This window comes from Rutilus rutilus (genome assembly GCF_951802725.1).
Source record: "Rutilus rutilus genome assembly, chromosome: 20".
NCBI classification, from domain to species: Eukaryota; Metazoa; Chordata; class Actinopteri; order Cypriniformes; family Leuciscidae; genus Rutilus; species Rutilus rutilus.
The window spans coordinates 23992481-24007528 of record NC_140225.1 but is presented as its reverse complement, the minus strand read 5'-3'; the positions used below and the strand labels follow the sequence as shown (position 1 = coordinate 24007528).

The 15048-nt window shown below is 39.0% G+C and overlaps 1 protein-coding gene across 1 annotated transcript in view; it reads left to right on the top strand.

Annotated features, from left to right (window-relative positions):
* Window positions 1-15048, top strand: part of pcdh15a (protocadherin-related 15a) — a 254858-nt gene that overhangs the window by 75830 nt on the left and 163980 nt on the right. Inside the window, 1 exon segment of the mRNA XM_084392191.1 lies at window positions 14092-14252. Within this exon segment, the coding sequence (XP_084248317.1) occupies window positions 14092-14252 (161 nt within the window).

The window sequence follows — 15048 nt, the reverse complement described above, 5'->3', positions numbered from 1 at the left end:
CACAATGCTAATGCATACTACAGAAAAGCAGATGAGCACAGAATATGACGTAAAACATATGACGTATGCCATATATATATATGCCCTATATATATATATATGTATACCATAGACTGTAAAAGACACACACACACACACACACACACGTACGTATATATATATATAATTTATTTATGTTTCGTTTGTTTTTGTGTGTCCAACAGTTAGGCTAGGGTGAATATTTAAAACATTTACATTTTTCCAAAGCGACTTACATTGCATATTAAGGTATACATTTTACATTCTTATCAGATAATTTAGGTGCATTTTCATATTGCAATGGAATTGGCACATATATATATATATATATATATATATATATATATGAAGAGTTCAGATGCAAAAGCCTCTAAATGCCATTTGAAATTTTCTTATAGAATGATCATTTTTATCAAGCTCGTATATTTAAGTTCAGTAATTTCACTTGAATGATAATTAATAGGTAATCTTCACTGCCATTTAAGTGAAATTATTGAATTTAAATATACGAGCATCTGAACTCTTCATATATATATAAGCAAATGTGTGTTCAGTGCAAATAAACTTGCTGCCTAGTGTTTTATTAATAAAGTAACAAATTATGTGTTTTTTTATTATTGTTTTTAATTTTTATTTTATAACTGTTGGTCCATTAAGCCTCATTAAGCGTTTTCTTGGGTTTCGAGGAAAACGTACAATTAAACGCGTTGCGTTCATATTCTGTGCTCAATTTTTTTCTGTATAGGCTATATGGTGTTTCCTGTTTGGTCTTTTAATACCACTGTCTCAATTAAACGCGTTGCGTTCATATTCTGTAAAACTATTCCAGTAAGACTAATGATATTTCATAAAAATATTTTCCAAGCGTTTTAAAAAATAGCTGATACATATGCATACAAATGTTTGCATTGTGGCTGGCGTTGTTCATTGGTGAGGCATCGACCAATAAAATGACTTCATTCCGACCCCAGCCCCGCCCCCGACTCTGCTCTCTCAAGTCTGCATTTACAAGTGCACGAGTGAGTTTTGCTACAGGCATATCGCAAAAAGAGTAGCAAAAGTCAAAGCGCTAGGATTTGAAGCTGTACTGCCAGATATGAGAGGTTGTGAGTGCCGACTTGTGGTTGTACAACGAAACTGAACTAAAGCACAAAGATAAATGTGTAGTACACAATTGTGCCTGTCATTTTGTTTATGTAAATGACACTTTACACATTTGTAACTATTAATCTGCAACTTCGAATTCAAAACACAGGTGTTCTGAGTATTGTCTGTGTGTGCAAATCGATAGATGCAGCTTTTCACATCAGAGCTGCAAGTATAAATTTCAACTTACAAATACAAATATTAATTTTACAAGTTCTCACATTCAAATTAGCAAGCTCTCGAGTTTTGCTACTGTTTTACCTTCATAGTAATCAGTCTCTCTTATTAATAGGTCAGTGTGACAGTGGGGTTCAGGTTTTCTAATGTGCCATGACAGAGGATACACAACAAAGCACAAAGACCTTTTCACAAAAATCTCTCTCTCGCTCTTTCCCCCTCAGGTGAATCAGTGAATTTACCTGTAAATGCTAGTCTGTCTTTCTATGAATGCTCATTTTGTTTGTTTCATTAAGTTAAGGCAAGTCACCTTTATTTTTATAGCGCTTTTTACAATGCAGACTGTTTCAAAGCAGCTTTACAGTAATAACAGGAAAGTAATGCAACAAAGATTGTTTTAGATGTACAGCAACTCTAGACGAAAGTCGTTGTCTAGTTTAAGAAAGTTTAGCATTGATTAATTTCCATTGTAAAAATCAGTAGTAGTTATTAATGTACTGGCCGTTTACACAACACCGTTTTTAACTGAAAACAGAAAACTTTTAATGCGTTCTGGGCCGTCAATATACACAACAACAGCGTTTTGGTGGCCTGAGAACGCAAACTTTGAAATAGGTTGTAAAGTGCACGTTTTTGAAAATGATACCGTTATCGTTGTCCATGTTACAGGTACAATACTAGCTGAATGTGTCTCGTGAACGCATACCCTGAAATCATAAGATTCTAATTTTCATGAAAAGAATTAAGCAGTTTGGATTGTGACATTTTTGTTTTCTCATGACAATTACATACATTTCCCCCCAAACTTAGCAGTCATTGACCCTTTTGCATTACTGAATACTTAATATTATTATTATTAGGTAATTCCATTAATCCACATGGTAATTATCATAATATTCTATATTTATAATATTTTAATATTTGTTTACTGTAATATAGTAAACTGAAACAATTTAAAGAATTTTGATCATTAATCATTTATCATAAGAATATCATTGATTATCTCCTAACAAGGCCACATATTGAGGTCTGGGTTGATTAGATGGTGAGTGAAAAATAATTTCTCATAATCAACTTGTTGGATGCAGGATCCAACTTGTTGGATGCAAATTGTTATGGCAAGCGACTCAGTCAGAGTATCTCTGAAAAGGCAAGGCTTGTGTGTTGCTCCCGGTCAGCGGTGGTGAGAATTCACCAACAGTGGTCTGAGGAGGGACAAACTCCAAACTAGCAACAGGGTGTTGGGCACCCAAGGCTCATCGATGCATGAGGGCCCAGGTGTCAAACTCAGTTCCTGGAGGGCCACAGCCCTACATAGTTTAGTTCCAACCCTGCTTCAACACACACACATACCTGCAGTTTTCAAATAAGCCTGAAGGACTTGATTAGCTGATCAGGTGTGTTTAATTAGGGTTGAAGCTAAACTCTGCAGGGCTGTGGCCCTCCAGGAACTGAGTTTGACACCCCTGCATGTGGGTAACGAAAGCACTGTGTCACAAGTCACACAAAATGTTAATTATGGTTATAGGAGGAATGTATCTCAACACACAGTGCATTCAAGCTTGGAATTTGGCCCAAGCCCAGAGTACTCCCCCCATCCCTGGCTGGTATAGGAATAATCGGGTGGTGGAGGGATGCTGGGAAACTGTCATGTGACAGAGGTTAGTCGGTTATATATATAGGCCTCCTGTTGTGCTGATTGGGTGGATTATCCGAGAGCAAATGTAATCTCATTGCAATAAGAGACACAATTGCCAAATTAAATAGATCTACTGTATATATATATATAAAATGAAGATGTGTAGGTGCTTTTCCTTTGCATCTTCATTTTTTCCAGTTTATTAGTTTTATGTATAGACCCTTTTTGCGCCGGCGTCACAATTACGTCACAGCGTTAGCTGGAGGCAAAACAAAGGGAAAACTGGAGGCAGCCAATACAAACCGGCACCTATTCGGCTAAATACGGAGCTTAAAATGTCTTGTTGTGTTGTTGGGTGCCAGAATTGACGGAGTACAGGCTCCAATTTGAAATTTTATCGCATAATGTTTTCTAAACTATTGTGATTATTTGTGAATCATCCTGTGATTGTATATACATTGTTGTGATTGATTGCGACTAGACTTTTTGAAGAACCTGGTAAGAATAAATAATCAAATACATGAAGTTCTAAAAATAATTTGCATTATCTGGAATTTTTATTTCTAGAAAATATTCACATCTTTAAAATTGCACTGTAATGTCAGTCTTTACATGGCCGTCTTCTGACCTTGGCGTTGAATAGGCAGAACTTTGGATCGTACCAAACAAGTCTTGTACGTGACCAGGGGCGTCATGCAAGCCAAAATTCTGGGGGGGCACAATCTGAGACGTTGAAATTGTTTTCTGACGGGTGATATGGATCATGTTAGGAGGGGTCAGGGGGTTTCTCCCCCTGAAAATTGTTTAATTCTGGCTGCTAAACATACCATTTCAACGCAGTTTGGGAGGGACAGAAATACCTTAACGGAGCTAGCAGCAACCCTCCTTTATCTGAGGACTAAGTTAAAGTATCTATTTTGTAAGTTTATGTAAAAGGTTGATGAAAGAACTGTAAGCTCAAATTCAAAAGCTTTTGAAGTCTACTTCATTAAAGCATGTTTACACACACACTTACTGTACACTTAGGCCTACTACACATGATTTTAAAAACAGTACCATTGCAGTTTTTATGTTATGATTTTAAATTGGTATGTGACCTAAGAATGATCTTACATTAAAGGTACATAAAGGTGCTGAGGTCTGACTTTGTGGTGCTCTGAAATTAAGTTATTTTAATATTTACTATGGCTTTGTATGGCAGTAACGTTAGCCAACTAGTTTACGGTTAGACTAGGCTAGCTATCGATAACGTTACACTGACACAACTTAAAGTTAATGCTCTGAATTCGCAGCTAATATCAAATGCATCCATAACTTTTTGATCAAGTTAAAATTTCCAGGTCAACCACAAATAATCCCACTACCTTTTAATATCATCCGATAACTAATTCAATGCCGATTTGTTGCTTTGCCTACTTACCACTTCAAGACCATCTGTAAAACATTGCCAGCTCAACGTGCGAGACGAGTGAGTTGCTTGAACATACACAGCAAAGATTAGCACTCTAGATTTGATATATACAGACACCATATTAGGAAAAAGGGGCGGGCTGATGCTGACCGATTTATTACACATCCAGAAGAATACATTTGAGTCGTTATAGGCTCTGGTATATTATGGAGCATAATAGGAATAAAGTTGTGACAAAAAAATTATCAGGGAGGAAAAATCTGAGGGGGCACGTGCCCCCTCACTTTGAATGGGCATGACGCCACTGTACGTGACCATTCAGCATATAGTTATAGGCATCTAAAGATTTATATGCCCTCAGTTTATCTTTACGCTCGGTTTCTCTATAAGGTGTAGATGTCAGGCTTCTCAATCAGAGGTAATCCTGTCAGATCATCCATCCATTGAGTGAACGTGTATGGGTTGGCTATTCTGGTTCCGTCTGTTAAAATGAACTTTTTCAAATAACAATCACAGTCCTGGACAGAGTGACCTTACATATTAAGATAACATCAGATTTTCTCCAGTCATTGTTAAAAAACAAGCAAACAAAACTTGCTAACTAGCATTAGTGAAGCAGTCGTTCTGCCTCCACCTAAGCCCCGCCCACAAAACAAAAACAAAAACACTGAAAAGGGGTCTATTGGCAGAAATGTTAAATCTGTGGTACAGAACTCCAGTAATGATTTTACACTTTCCCCATGCAGTCTCCTGCACACATGCAGTAAGGGACCATCACTCTTAAATGAGCTCCAGGTCCTCTAGGGGTCTGAGGAGATGGCACCATACAACTCCCAAAGGAGCTTTACACTTCAAAATAAGATTACCCTCTCCTGATGTATTTAACTCTGGGACTTTACAGAGGAAGTCACACATCATTGTATGTGCAAGAGAAAGAAGAAAAAGCCTTAAAACCCAAAGTCTGCAGCCATGTAACAGCTTGCAGAAGATTTCAGAGGTCTTATGAGATGCTGGATTTAAGGGTTAAGGGTTAGACTGCCAACCACAGACTGTGTGTGTGTGTGTGTGTGTGTGTGTGTGTGTGTGTGTGTGTGTGTGTGTGTGTGTGTGTGTGTGTGTGTGCGTGCGTGCGTGTGCTTCAGGTTAACCCCACACTATGTTATTATATTATATCCGAAATATCCAAAATCTTGTTTTTGATGTTTTTTGAAAATGGAAAAATTCAGAAAGTTATCTGTGATGGGTAGGGATAGGGGATACAATATACAGTTCTACAGTATACAAATTATTACGCCTATGTTCACAGTTATGTTGTATTGAAGAATCATCTTTGTCTCAGATGTTTCTTCTAAAATTCCTTATGAGAAATTAAAAAAAGGCATGTATAGAGAAGTATGTATGAGTTATACAATTATTAAAATTATTAATATAATTTCAAATTGAGATCTCTACCTTTTCAGTGCAGGCTTTGATATATTGTGCTCTGATTTTAAATAAATATCGAATTATTATTATTGTTATTATTGTTACTATAATTACTTATGTAGTTTGGCAAATCTGAGCTGAGTTTGACGTTTTTTTTTAGATTAACAGTATAAATTGCTGCTTAATTCTTTCTAACATCTTACATCTAACATCATCTTTTTTTTTTTTTTCACAGAAGAAAGTGTTTTGAGTTTGGAATGACACTACATGATGATGAGGATTAAGTAAAAGTTTCTATGAGGTCGCCATTTAATCTCATTGCTGTCTAGAGAAACAACAAGATAACCCATTTGATCATTTTCTTTTCTTTGGGGAGTCTTGTAGTGTCATTTGAATAATAATCAAATTTTTCTGCACTGTGATGGAGATGTATCTGATTGCTTGCAGTTGTCCTGAATGATTGAATGCTAAAGCCAGTTACACAACCCCATGCTGTAATGATTTTGTGACAGTAGGACTCTTCTGCAGAGGCAGATGACGAACAACGATTTTTATCAATAGGGTAATGTGATGTTCTAGGATTTTCACATCAAATTCGATTTCTCTCCTAATCGATTCTGCTGGATTTCATATCCTTCTTGCAGTTCACACACACAAGCTTGAGGCCTCTTTTAATAGAGCTTAGCCTCATGAGGCGTCTAAACACAATACACACACATATATACACAAACACACAGGAGGATGACAGCTCATTTCTGCATTCTGCATAAGCTTCCACTTCCTTCAGTTTAAATTGGACCTGCTTTCCCTGTCAACTGTGTCCCGTCACACATTTTTTGGGCTGGCAGAAGCACATCAAATGATTTGGCAGAGAATAATAATTTCTAAAGAAAGTGCGAGTGGTGAAACTCGCCACCATGATGCAAGGGTGATTGCCAGGTCGTTGCTATGTGGTTGGTAAGGTGTTCTGAGTAGTTTTAGTGTATTGCTATACAGTTACTTGGATTGCTGGGGTCTCAAACATGCTGAAAAAGAATCTTATATCAGCCTAAGATGTTTTTGTCTTAGCAATTAGAGATGCACAATTAATCGAAATAAATCTGAAATCGCAATATGGTTTAGTGAGATTATCAAATCGTATCAAAAATATATGCATTGCCTGTTTCAGAGTGAAGCACGGTAGTGTGTTCTTTTACACACGAGCAAATCATGATCTGTGTTTTCAGTGTCTTGAAGCGGCTCGGTTCACAGTAAAAGCTGCTCCACACAAACTCATTTTTGCATCTGCTTCAAAATGTTGGTCTTTTATAATGTACATTTAGGAATGCAACATGCACCAACCATATTCCCAAACTTGTAATGAGAATCACTTATAAATGGGCTGCCTGAGAGCAGCTTTAATGGCTATATAAAAAAAAAAAAAAATCCCAAAATCCTGCAGCTTAATTAGCAGGTATGCTTTGCTTGTTTTAAAGGGGTTTAGGGCAATTGGGGCACCTGGTTAGACTGGAAGACCAGGTGATCAACCATCTCAACACCAGCTTCACCAGGCCAATAGATCATATTAAACCAACTAAGAAGAGCAAACCAGGTTTTAAGAGGCCACTCCTAAATCTCCATGATCTCTATGTATGGAATTTATTTTCACCAGTTTTATCATCCACCAGGCAAAACTGTAAATCCAACCACTCAGACAAGTAATAGCACACCTCTACTCAGCAGCCCACGGGCAATCAGGCATTATTCATGTCTATAGCATAAATGGTTACCTGCTAAAGTTTGAATAATAGTAATTTTGCCTTAGCAAACACCACTAGTGATGTTGTCCGCCAGGTTGTTCAGGAATAGATGCGGAAAACATGCACGTTTGCGACGGTGCACAAGCTCTCACCTGGTTAAGGGTGTAAAAAGGTTTCTGAAAAGCTTCCTTGGATTTGGTGTCTGCGGTGTATGTTTGTGTGCACACCGTTCCCTTGAGTCTCCGTCATGCCTGGTGTGAGATCCCTCTTAATAGCATTTGATTTCTCCAGTGTGCAGACGTGACTCAAAGGAGCCATTTTTCTCCCAATTTCCATAGAGTTTCATCCATGTGCTCTTGTCCCTGACAAATCCAACAGAATTAAAAATAATCCCACAGAAACCACATTTTAATGCAGTTCTAAATTCCTAATCACTCTAATAGCTGATATTAGCTGGTGCGGAATGGGATTTAAGTGACTTTGACAGACAGCAGGTGTGTTGTGACCTCTCGCTTGAGGTACTGAGATGCTGTTTACCCAGAGATTCTCGCATCTGCCCTCACTCACGGCTGGTGTGTTTTTTGCTCGGCTCACATGCTAACGGGTGGTTTCGCTCAGGTCATGGATTTCCTTTCAGGTAATATTGGAGGTAAACATCAGGGCTTCAGAGTCCGTCTATGTCCGATAGCGTCGTATGTCTGCTATGGCTGAGTTTTTTCAGGGATCTGGGAAGTAGGCTGCTATTGAGTTAAAGCTGAAGTGTTTTAGTTTCTGCTCCACTAGCGTCACCAAATGCAATTGCAACAAGAAAGATTGTTTCCCAAAGTGAAAGTTCACTGGTATTGGGATTGACTACTGAAAATATGTGACTGTTATTCTAGTAAACTTGTGACTGTTCTAGTAAACTATTCTGATGACAAGTGATAGTTTTATTTATGTGAATTTCTGTTACTGAATTAAAAATAGACTCTCTCATACAGTACTTTCAAATCACAAGACAATAAAGAATTGTGAAATTAATCTAATGTAATTCTCTTAATGGACAAAAAGCACACAAAATCTTTGATATTCTTTCTTTTTGCTTAATTTTATGTCACCAAAAAGAACAAATGCAGATGTTTCTGCAGTTAGTACATCTCAAAAAGCAAACAAATGCTTACACTGTGTCCACACTAGACACGACGTGACTGCGAGATGCGTCAATATCAATCAAAACCCACAGCCAATCAGAACAGCGTGTGGGCGGAGTCTCGTGACAAGTGCACAGCACCAGAGAGTAATCTTACATTTACATTTAGTCATTTAGCAGATGCCTTGGTCCAAAGCGACTTAAAAATTAGGACTAAATTAAGCGAGTCATCATGAAGAGACAAAAACAATGCAAGAAGTGCTCAAAATACAAGGGCATTGCTCAGAGTAGCACATCCTCCCTTGTCTTTTTTTTTTTTTAGATTAGGTGCTCACGGAAGAGATGAGTTTTCAGTTGTCTTTTGAATGTTGTCAGGGATTCTGCATCCCGGATGAGGGTGGGGAGATCATTCCACCAGCATGGAACCATGAATGAGAATGTTCTGGAGAGTGATTTTTTGGCTCTCTGTGATGGTACCACGAGCTGTCGCTCATTGACCGATTGTAGGCTTCTGGTAGGGACGTAGACATGTAGGAGCGAGTGAAAGTAGGAGGGAGCTGAGCCTGTAGTAGATCTGTAAGCAAGCGTCCATGCCTTGAAATTGATGCGAGCAGTGAGTGGTAGCCAGTGCAGAGAGATGAACAGAGCAGTGACGTGGGCCCTTTTGGCCTCGTTGAAGACAAGACGAGCTGAAGAATCTTGACGGCACTCGCAAGAAAATTGATAAGTAGACTACATAATCAAATTCACAAATATTACACCATTTAAACATTATTCAAATACATAGGCTACTAAGTTAGTAAAACAATCTTTGTCAAATACTTCACAGTTTGAACGTTCTTGTTTCCATTTGTTTAATTTCAAGATCTGAGGTGAATTATCCATTGTTGCTTTTACAGCTACAAAGCTGGAGCACTAAATGATATTCAAAGTAACATTACACGCTTTTAACATTAAATAAAGCACATAAACAGTACGTGAGATTAACATTGCCACACTTTGTGTTTGTTGTTCCAGCATGACGTCGCAGAAAAATAGAAACCATTTCTAAAATAGAATTGTCGCGTGTCGCCGTCGCGGCTGTTTGAAAACTCTGATTAACATGGAAAAGATACCTTTTATCGCATGTCGCGTGTAGTTAGGACACGGTGTTAGGGGTGTCCTGATTATGAAACTTGGTTAATGATTAATTGTCTACGAAATAATTGCGATTATGACGATTGATTGTCTGTTTTAGGGCATTGTCCTACATTTTTGTGTGCTTTGTTCATTAAATAATTGTCACAAATTATTGTGATTTAATTGGGTCCTTCAAAAGGTGTCACTTTGCAGTGTAAGATTAATACAGTTAACACCTTTACATTTAAATTTATTCAGTTCTGCAAATAACTAAAGACAGCAAAATTATGTTTTATTAACAAAGTTTGAGAGGAACATGTTCAAATGATCTATCCAATCAGCGCGATATGAGGCCTATATATATACATAGCTGACTCACCTTTGTTCCCAGACAGATTTTTGCATCTCCCCGCAACTCAGACTCCTCACTTTTGGCTGGTTCCTATCCCAGCCAGGGATACAGGGGGAGTACTCTGGGTTCCAAATTCTGAGCTCGGAGCCCTCCCCTCGGACAGCACGCCAAATACGCATACTCTTTTACTATCTGAATAGGGCAGGACTATATCTGGGCAGTTGTGGACTTTCCACTGTCGGGCCAAAAACGAGGGTGCTTGTGTGTGCCAGGGCCAGTAGCGTTTCCACTGTCACTTCCAGGGCTTGATCGGGCCTAATCGGGCCTTCTTCTGGGCCCATGGCCAGGGGGTTTTGTCTCGCCGAACATCTTGGTTCAAAGCGATGGGTAGTGGTCATGGAGTTTACCTGAGTCAGGAGAGGGTCAACACCACAGCTCATTTACCATGTTATTATATCAGGCTACCAACTAACTTCAACATTTAAGACATTTAAAAAAAAAACTCAAAACTCACTTTCAGACACCAGCAAGTGTTTGAAATAACATCTTTGCAAACCGATGGGGATTCTGATCACTGTATGGGGCAAAAATATATTTATATGCAATGCTAAAGGCTACTTATGTTAACCATTGCGATAATAAATACATATATGTTTATGGAAAATACCAGAGACTGCTTGAAGAACGTAGACAAATATAATTATAACCGTGTATTTATTTGGTTTCTTGTTTTATCTGTCTCTTCCCTGTGCCTTTGTTGATACCGGACTAATGCATCCGCATATGTCATAAAAAAAAACATGCACTCCAGTTAACTCGTATAACTCACAACTCCTTTTGTCTTCTTATGAGCTCCCTCTGTTGCTCTAGCTAGCTTAAAGGATAACAGTATAAGGAGATGAGAGAGATTGCTCAAACATCCTCAGATCACATAATTTCATGGACAATTAATAAATTCTCTCTCTTTCTAAAGAAATGTTACATAAACGATATTTTATCAATATTTTTCCAAATGTCTAAGCCTTTAATGGATTAATGGAGTTGTTTTGTGCATTCACATATGTGATCACAAATGGAAGCAGGTGCTACCGAATAGGTATGGGTTATCTTTTTATGTGAAATGTTAAATACCAGTTTGATTCAGCATGATTTATGTGCACTCTTTACACATTTTTTTAATAAATTACTGTCACTGTAACATTTTTATTGTAAAACATTGGTCAAATATCGATGGTGGAAGTATTTAAGTAAAGACCAAACGTTCGCTTCTGTCATGCTCATTTTGCAATCTAGTTAGCGTTCAGTCAGCTGGTGAAATGGTGAGGTTGTGTGATGTTGATCTATGGAGGTGTGTTAAGGTTTTAAAGTAGCGCTGCCATGCGACTAGCCCGACAGTGGAAACGCGACTTGATTTTGCCCTTGGTGCTTCAGGTCCGAGGCCATTGGCCCCACCCGACAGTGCCTTGGCTCGCACTGTCATGACAGTGGAAAGCGATCCTCTCAGCAGTCCTGACTGTCCTTTGTAGTCTTCTGATGTCCTATTTGGTGGCTGAACCAAACCAGACTGTTATAGATAAACACAGGACAGACTCAATGATGGCCGAGTAGAATCAGCAGCTCCTGTGGCAGATTGAACTTATTCAGCTGGCGAAAGAAGTACAACCTCTGCTGTGATTGTCCCACTTCAGGTCCTGAGAGATGGTAGATCCCAGGAACCCGAATGACTCCAATGCAACCCTGAGGAGCTCCAGTGCTGATAGTGAGGGTCCTGGATGTTAGTTTCCCCAGTCTCAATAACTGCTGCCTATGTCAGAAAGCTGGAGATCCACTGACAGATTGGGGTGGGCACAGAGAGCTGGGTCAGTTTTGCTAAGAGAAGATCAGTCTTGATGGGATTGAAGGCCGAACTGAAGTCCACAAATAAGATCCTTACGTAATTCCCAGGTCTGTTGAGGTGTTGCAGGATGTAGTGCAATCCCATGTTGACTGCATCATCCACAGACCTGTTTGCTCTATAAGCAAACTGAAGGTTGAAATGATATTGGAGCATTTAAAGCAGAAGAGAACTTTACACTGCTCCAGTGATCTGTTGAAGATCTGCATGAAGACTGGGGTCAGTTGGTCAGCGCAAGCTTTTAAACAAGCAGGTGAGACGCTGTCTGGACCTGAAGCTTTCCTAGTCTTCTGTTTTTTGAAGACCTGGCACACATCCTCCACACAGAACATAAAGGCAGGTTGAATAGCGGAAGGCGGGACGATGGGGGTTGCAGGAGGTGTTGGTGTATGTGTGAAGTGCAGATAAGAGCGGTTGTGCGGTGTGAGACTGGGATTTTCAAACTGGCATTACAACACATTCAGATTCTCAGCCAGTTATTGATTCTCCACAGATCATGGGGTTGGTGTACTGTCCTTTATTTTTCTCAGACCTGTCCAGACTGATGCCGGAATGTTGGCTGAATATTGTTTTTTCAGATTCTTTTAGCCACTCTGCTCTCCATTGTCAGTGTTTCCGGCCTGATTTGTACAGGATTCTGTCCCCACTTCTGTAAGCAGCCTCTTTGGCATGATGAAGCTGTCAGTTTTGCTGTAAACCATGGTTTATCATTACTGAATGATAAAAATGTCCTAGTAGGAATGCACATATCCTCAAAGAAACTGATGTATGATGTTGTATAAGTGAGGTCGTCCAGATCGGTGGCTGTAGGTTCAAAAACACTCCCAATCAGCAGTCGAAGCTTGTAGTTCCTGCTCTGATTCATTAGTCCATATTTATACAGTCCTTATTAAAGGAACACTCCACTGTTTTTTCATATTAAACTATGTTATTCCCTTAACAAAGACGAGACACCTAGCAATGTCATGCGATATATCGCCCAGCCCTAGTATCAACTCGTCTTAGTTAAGGGAATAACATAGTTTAATCTGAAAAAACAGTGTTCCTTTAAAGGTTTAGCTGATTTCAGTTTCTGCCTGTAGGATGGAATATAATAAGCTGCACGTGGAACAGAGTGATATGCATCTTTTATTAGGGTGTAACAGTGTTTCAACATATTACTGTCTCCAGTGAGACATGCTGTTTGTATTTTGGTTGTTCATGGGAGAGATACGATACGTTGTGCGTCAAGTTCAAGGGTTACTCTTTTGGCGTAAATCGATGCGTATGGCCGTCTGCCGGAAGCTAGATATTTCAGTTGATAAAGTTTTAAATATGAATATTTTTCTAACACGGACGCATCGCTTCACTTCAGAAGGCCTTTATTAACCCCCGAAGACGCGTGGAGCACTTTAATCATGAATAGATGCTCATTGATGGACTTCCAAAGACATACAGCCATTCATTCCCATTATTAAAACTCCCTTTAAGCTGGCTCTCAGGTGAATGTTATCTCAAATAATGTTATCCATTCCAGTGCAAATGCATATTTGAGGGATATTCATTTAATTTACAAACATAGTTGTTTTGATTGTCCGGACCTTTGTTGGGAAGGAAACGTAGAGCATGGACCTCTTGGAACTTTAATTGAATAGCGCTGGATAATGGTTTATGCTCTTGTGAGGACTGATTATCTAGTTTTTTTTCTGCAGGGATTCAAAAGGAGTTGAAATAATTTGTAACACATTGAAGCATAAAATGAAGTGTAATTTTCTTGGTGGAGAGGCGAAAACTCAGCCAACCATACATTAACACATGCTGAAATTATGACCTTCAAATTCTTACATAATCAGCTTCTCATACACAGATATTTATGAGCCAAAATAGAACACTAATGAATCTGTACAGAATGAGGATCATTTATTCATTTATTTATTTATTCATAAGGAAATCATTATTATTATAAGCATTCATTACTTGTATTTTACATATAACTTGAGGACGTCAATATCCCATCATGCACCTGGAAACCAAACCATTTCCTGCCAATCTCTTTCTGTCAGGTACCGTTCTAGTGGAAAAAATGGAGATCAACGGTCGCGCTCAGGATCCAGATAGAACCATCTCCTTGACACTGCTGGACAACTATGATTACTGGGTTATCCTTGACCCCGCACTGCAGAGACTGTATCTCAACAGCACCGGACGAGTGCTGGACCGAGACGTGAGTAAACAGAGAAGCACATTCTGTCAAAAATAACATATTGCTGCTGTTGTCCTTTGGCTGACACACACACACACACGTCTGGTTTACTATCTTTGTTGGGACTGTCCATAGACATAATGGTTATACTTTAAAAACTGTATATTCTATCCCCTTACACTAACCTTACCCCTAAACCTTGATTTGGAAGTCTGCCTGAAGCCTCTAAGACAAACAAGCGCTACAATAAATTGCGTCCCAGTTTGCAGCTCACCAACACATGCCACGGTAATAAGGTCATGACTGCCACACAGCACTGCAACATTTTCTTACTAAGTATTTTAGTCTTTCTATTAAAATATTTTAACAGCATTAAATCAAGATAAATATACTTATGCAAAATTGCATGAGAAATTAAGAATTTTCAGAGATTATATCTTAAATAAAGATAATTTATTATTAGTAGGAGCATTATTATTGGGCAGCACGGTGTCTCAGTGGGTAGCACTCTCTCCTAATAGCAAGAAGGTCCCCGGTTCGAGTCCAGGCTGAGCCAGGAGTCCTTTATGTGTGGATTTTGCATGTTCTCCCTGTGTCTGTGTGGGTTTCCTACAAGTGCTCCGGTTACTTCCACAATCCAAAAACATACAGTATAGGTGAATTGGAGACACACAATTGTCCGTAGGTGTGAATGTGTGTGTGTGAGTGAGTCCCACTCCCAAGCCATGTAATGGGGAGGGTTGGGGAAAGACCTGGCAAACCTACCCTGGAAAAAAACAATGCCAAGGATATTCATGGACAGTCTCGATGGCCATAG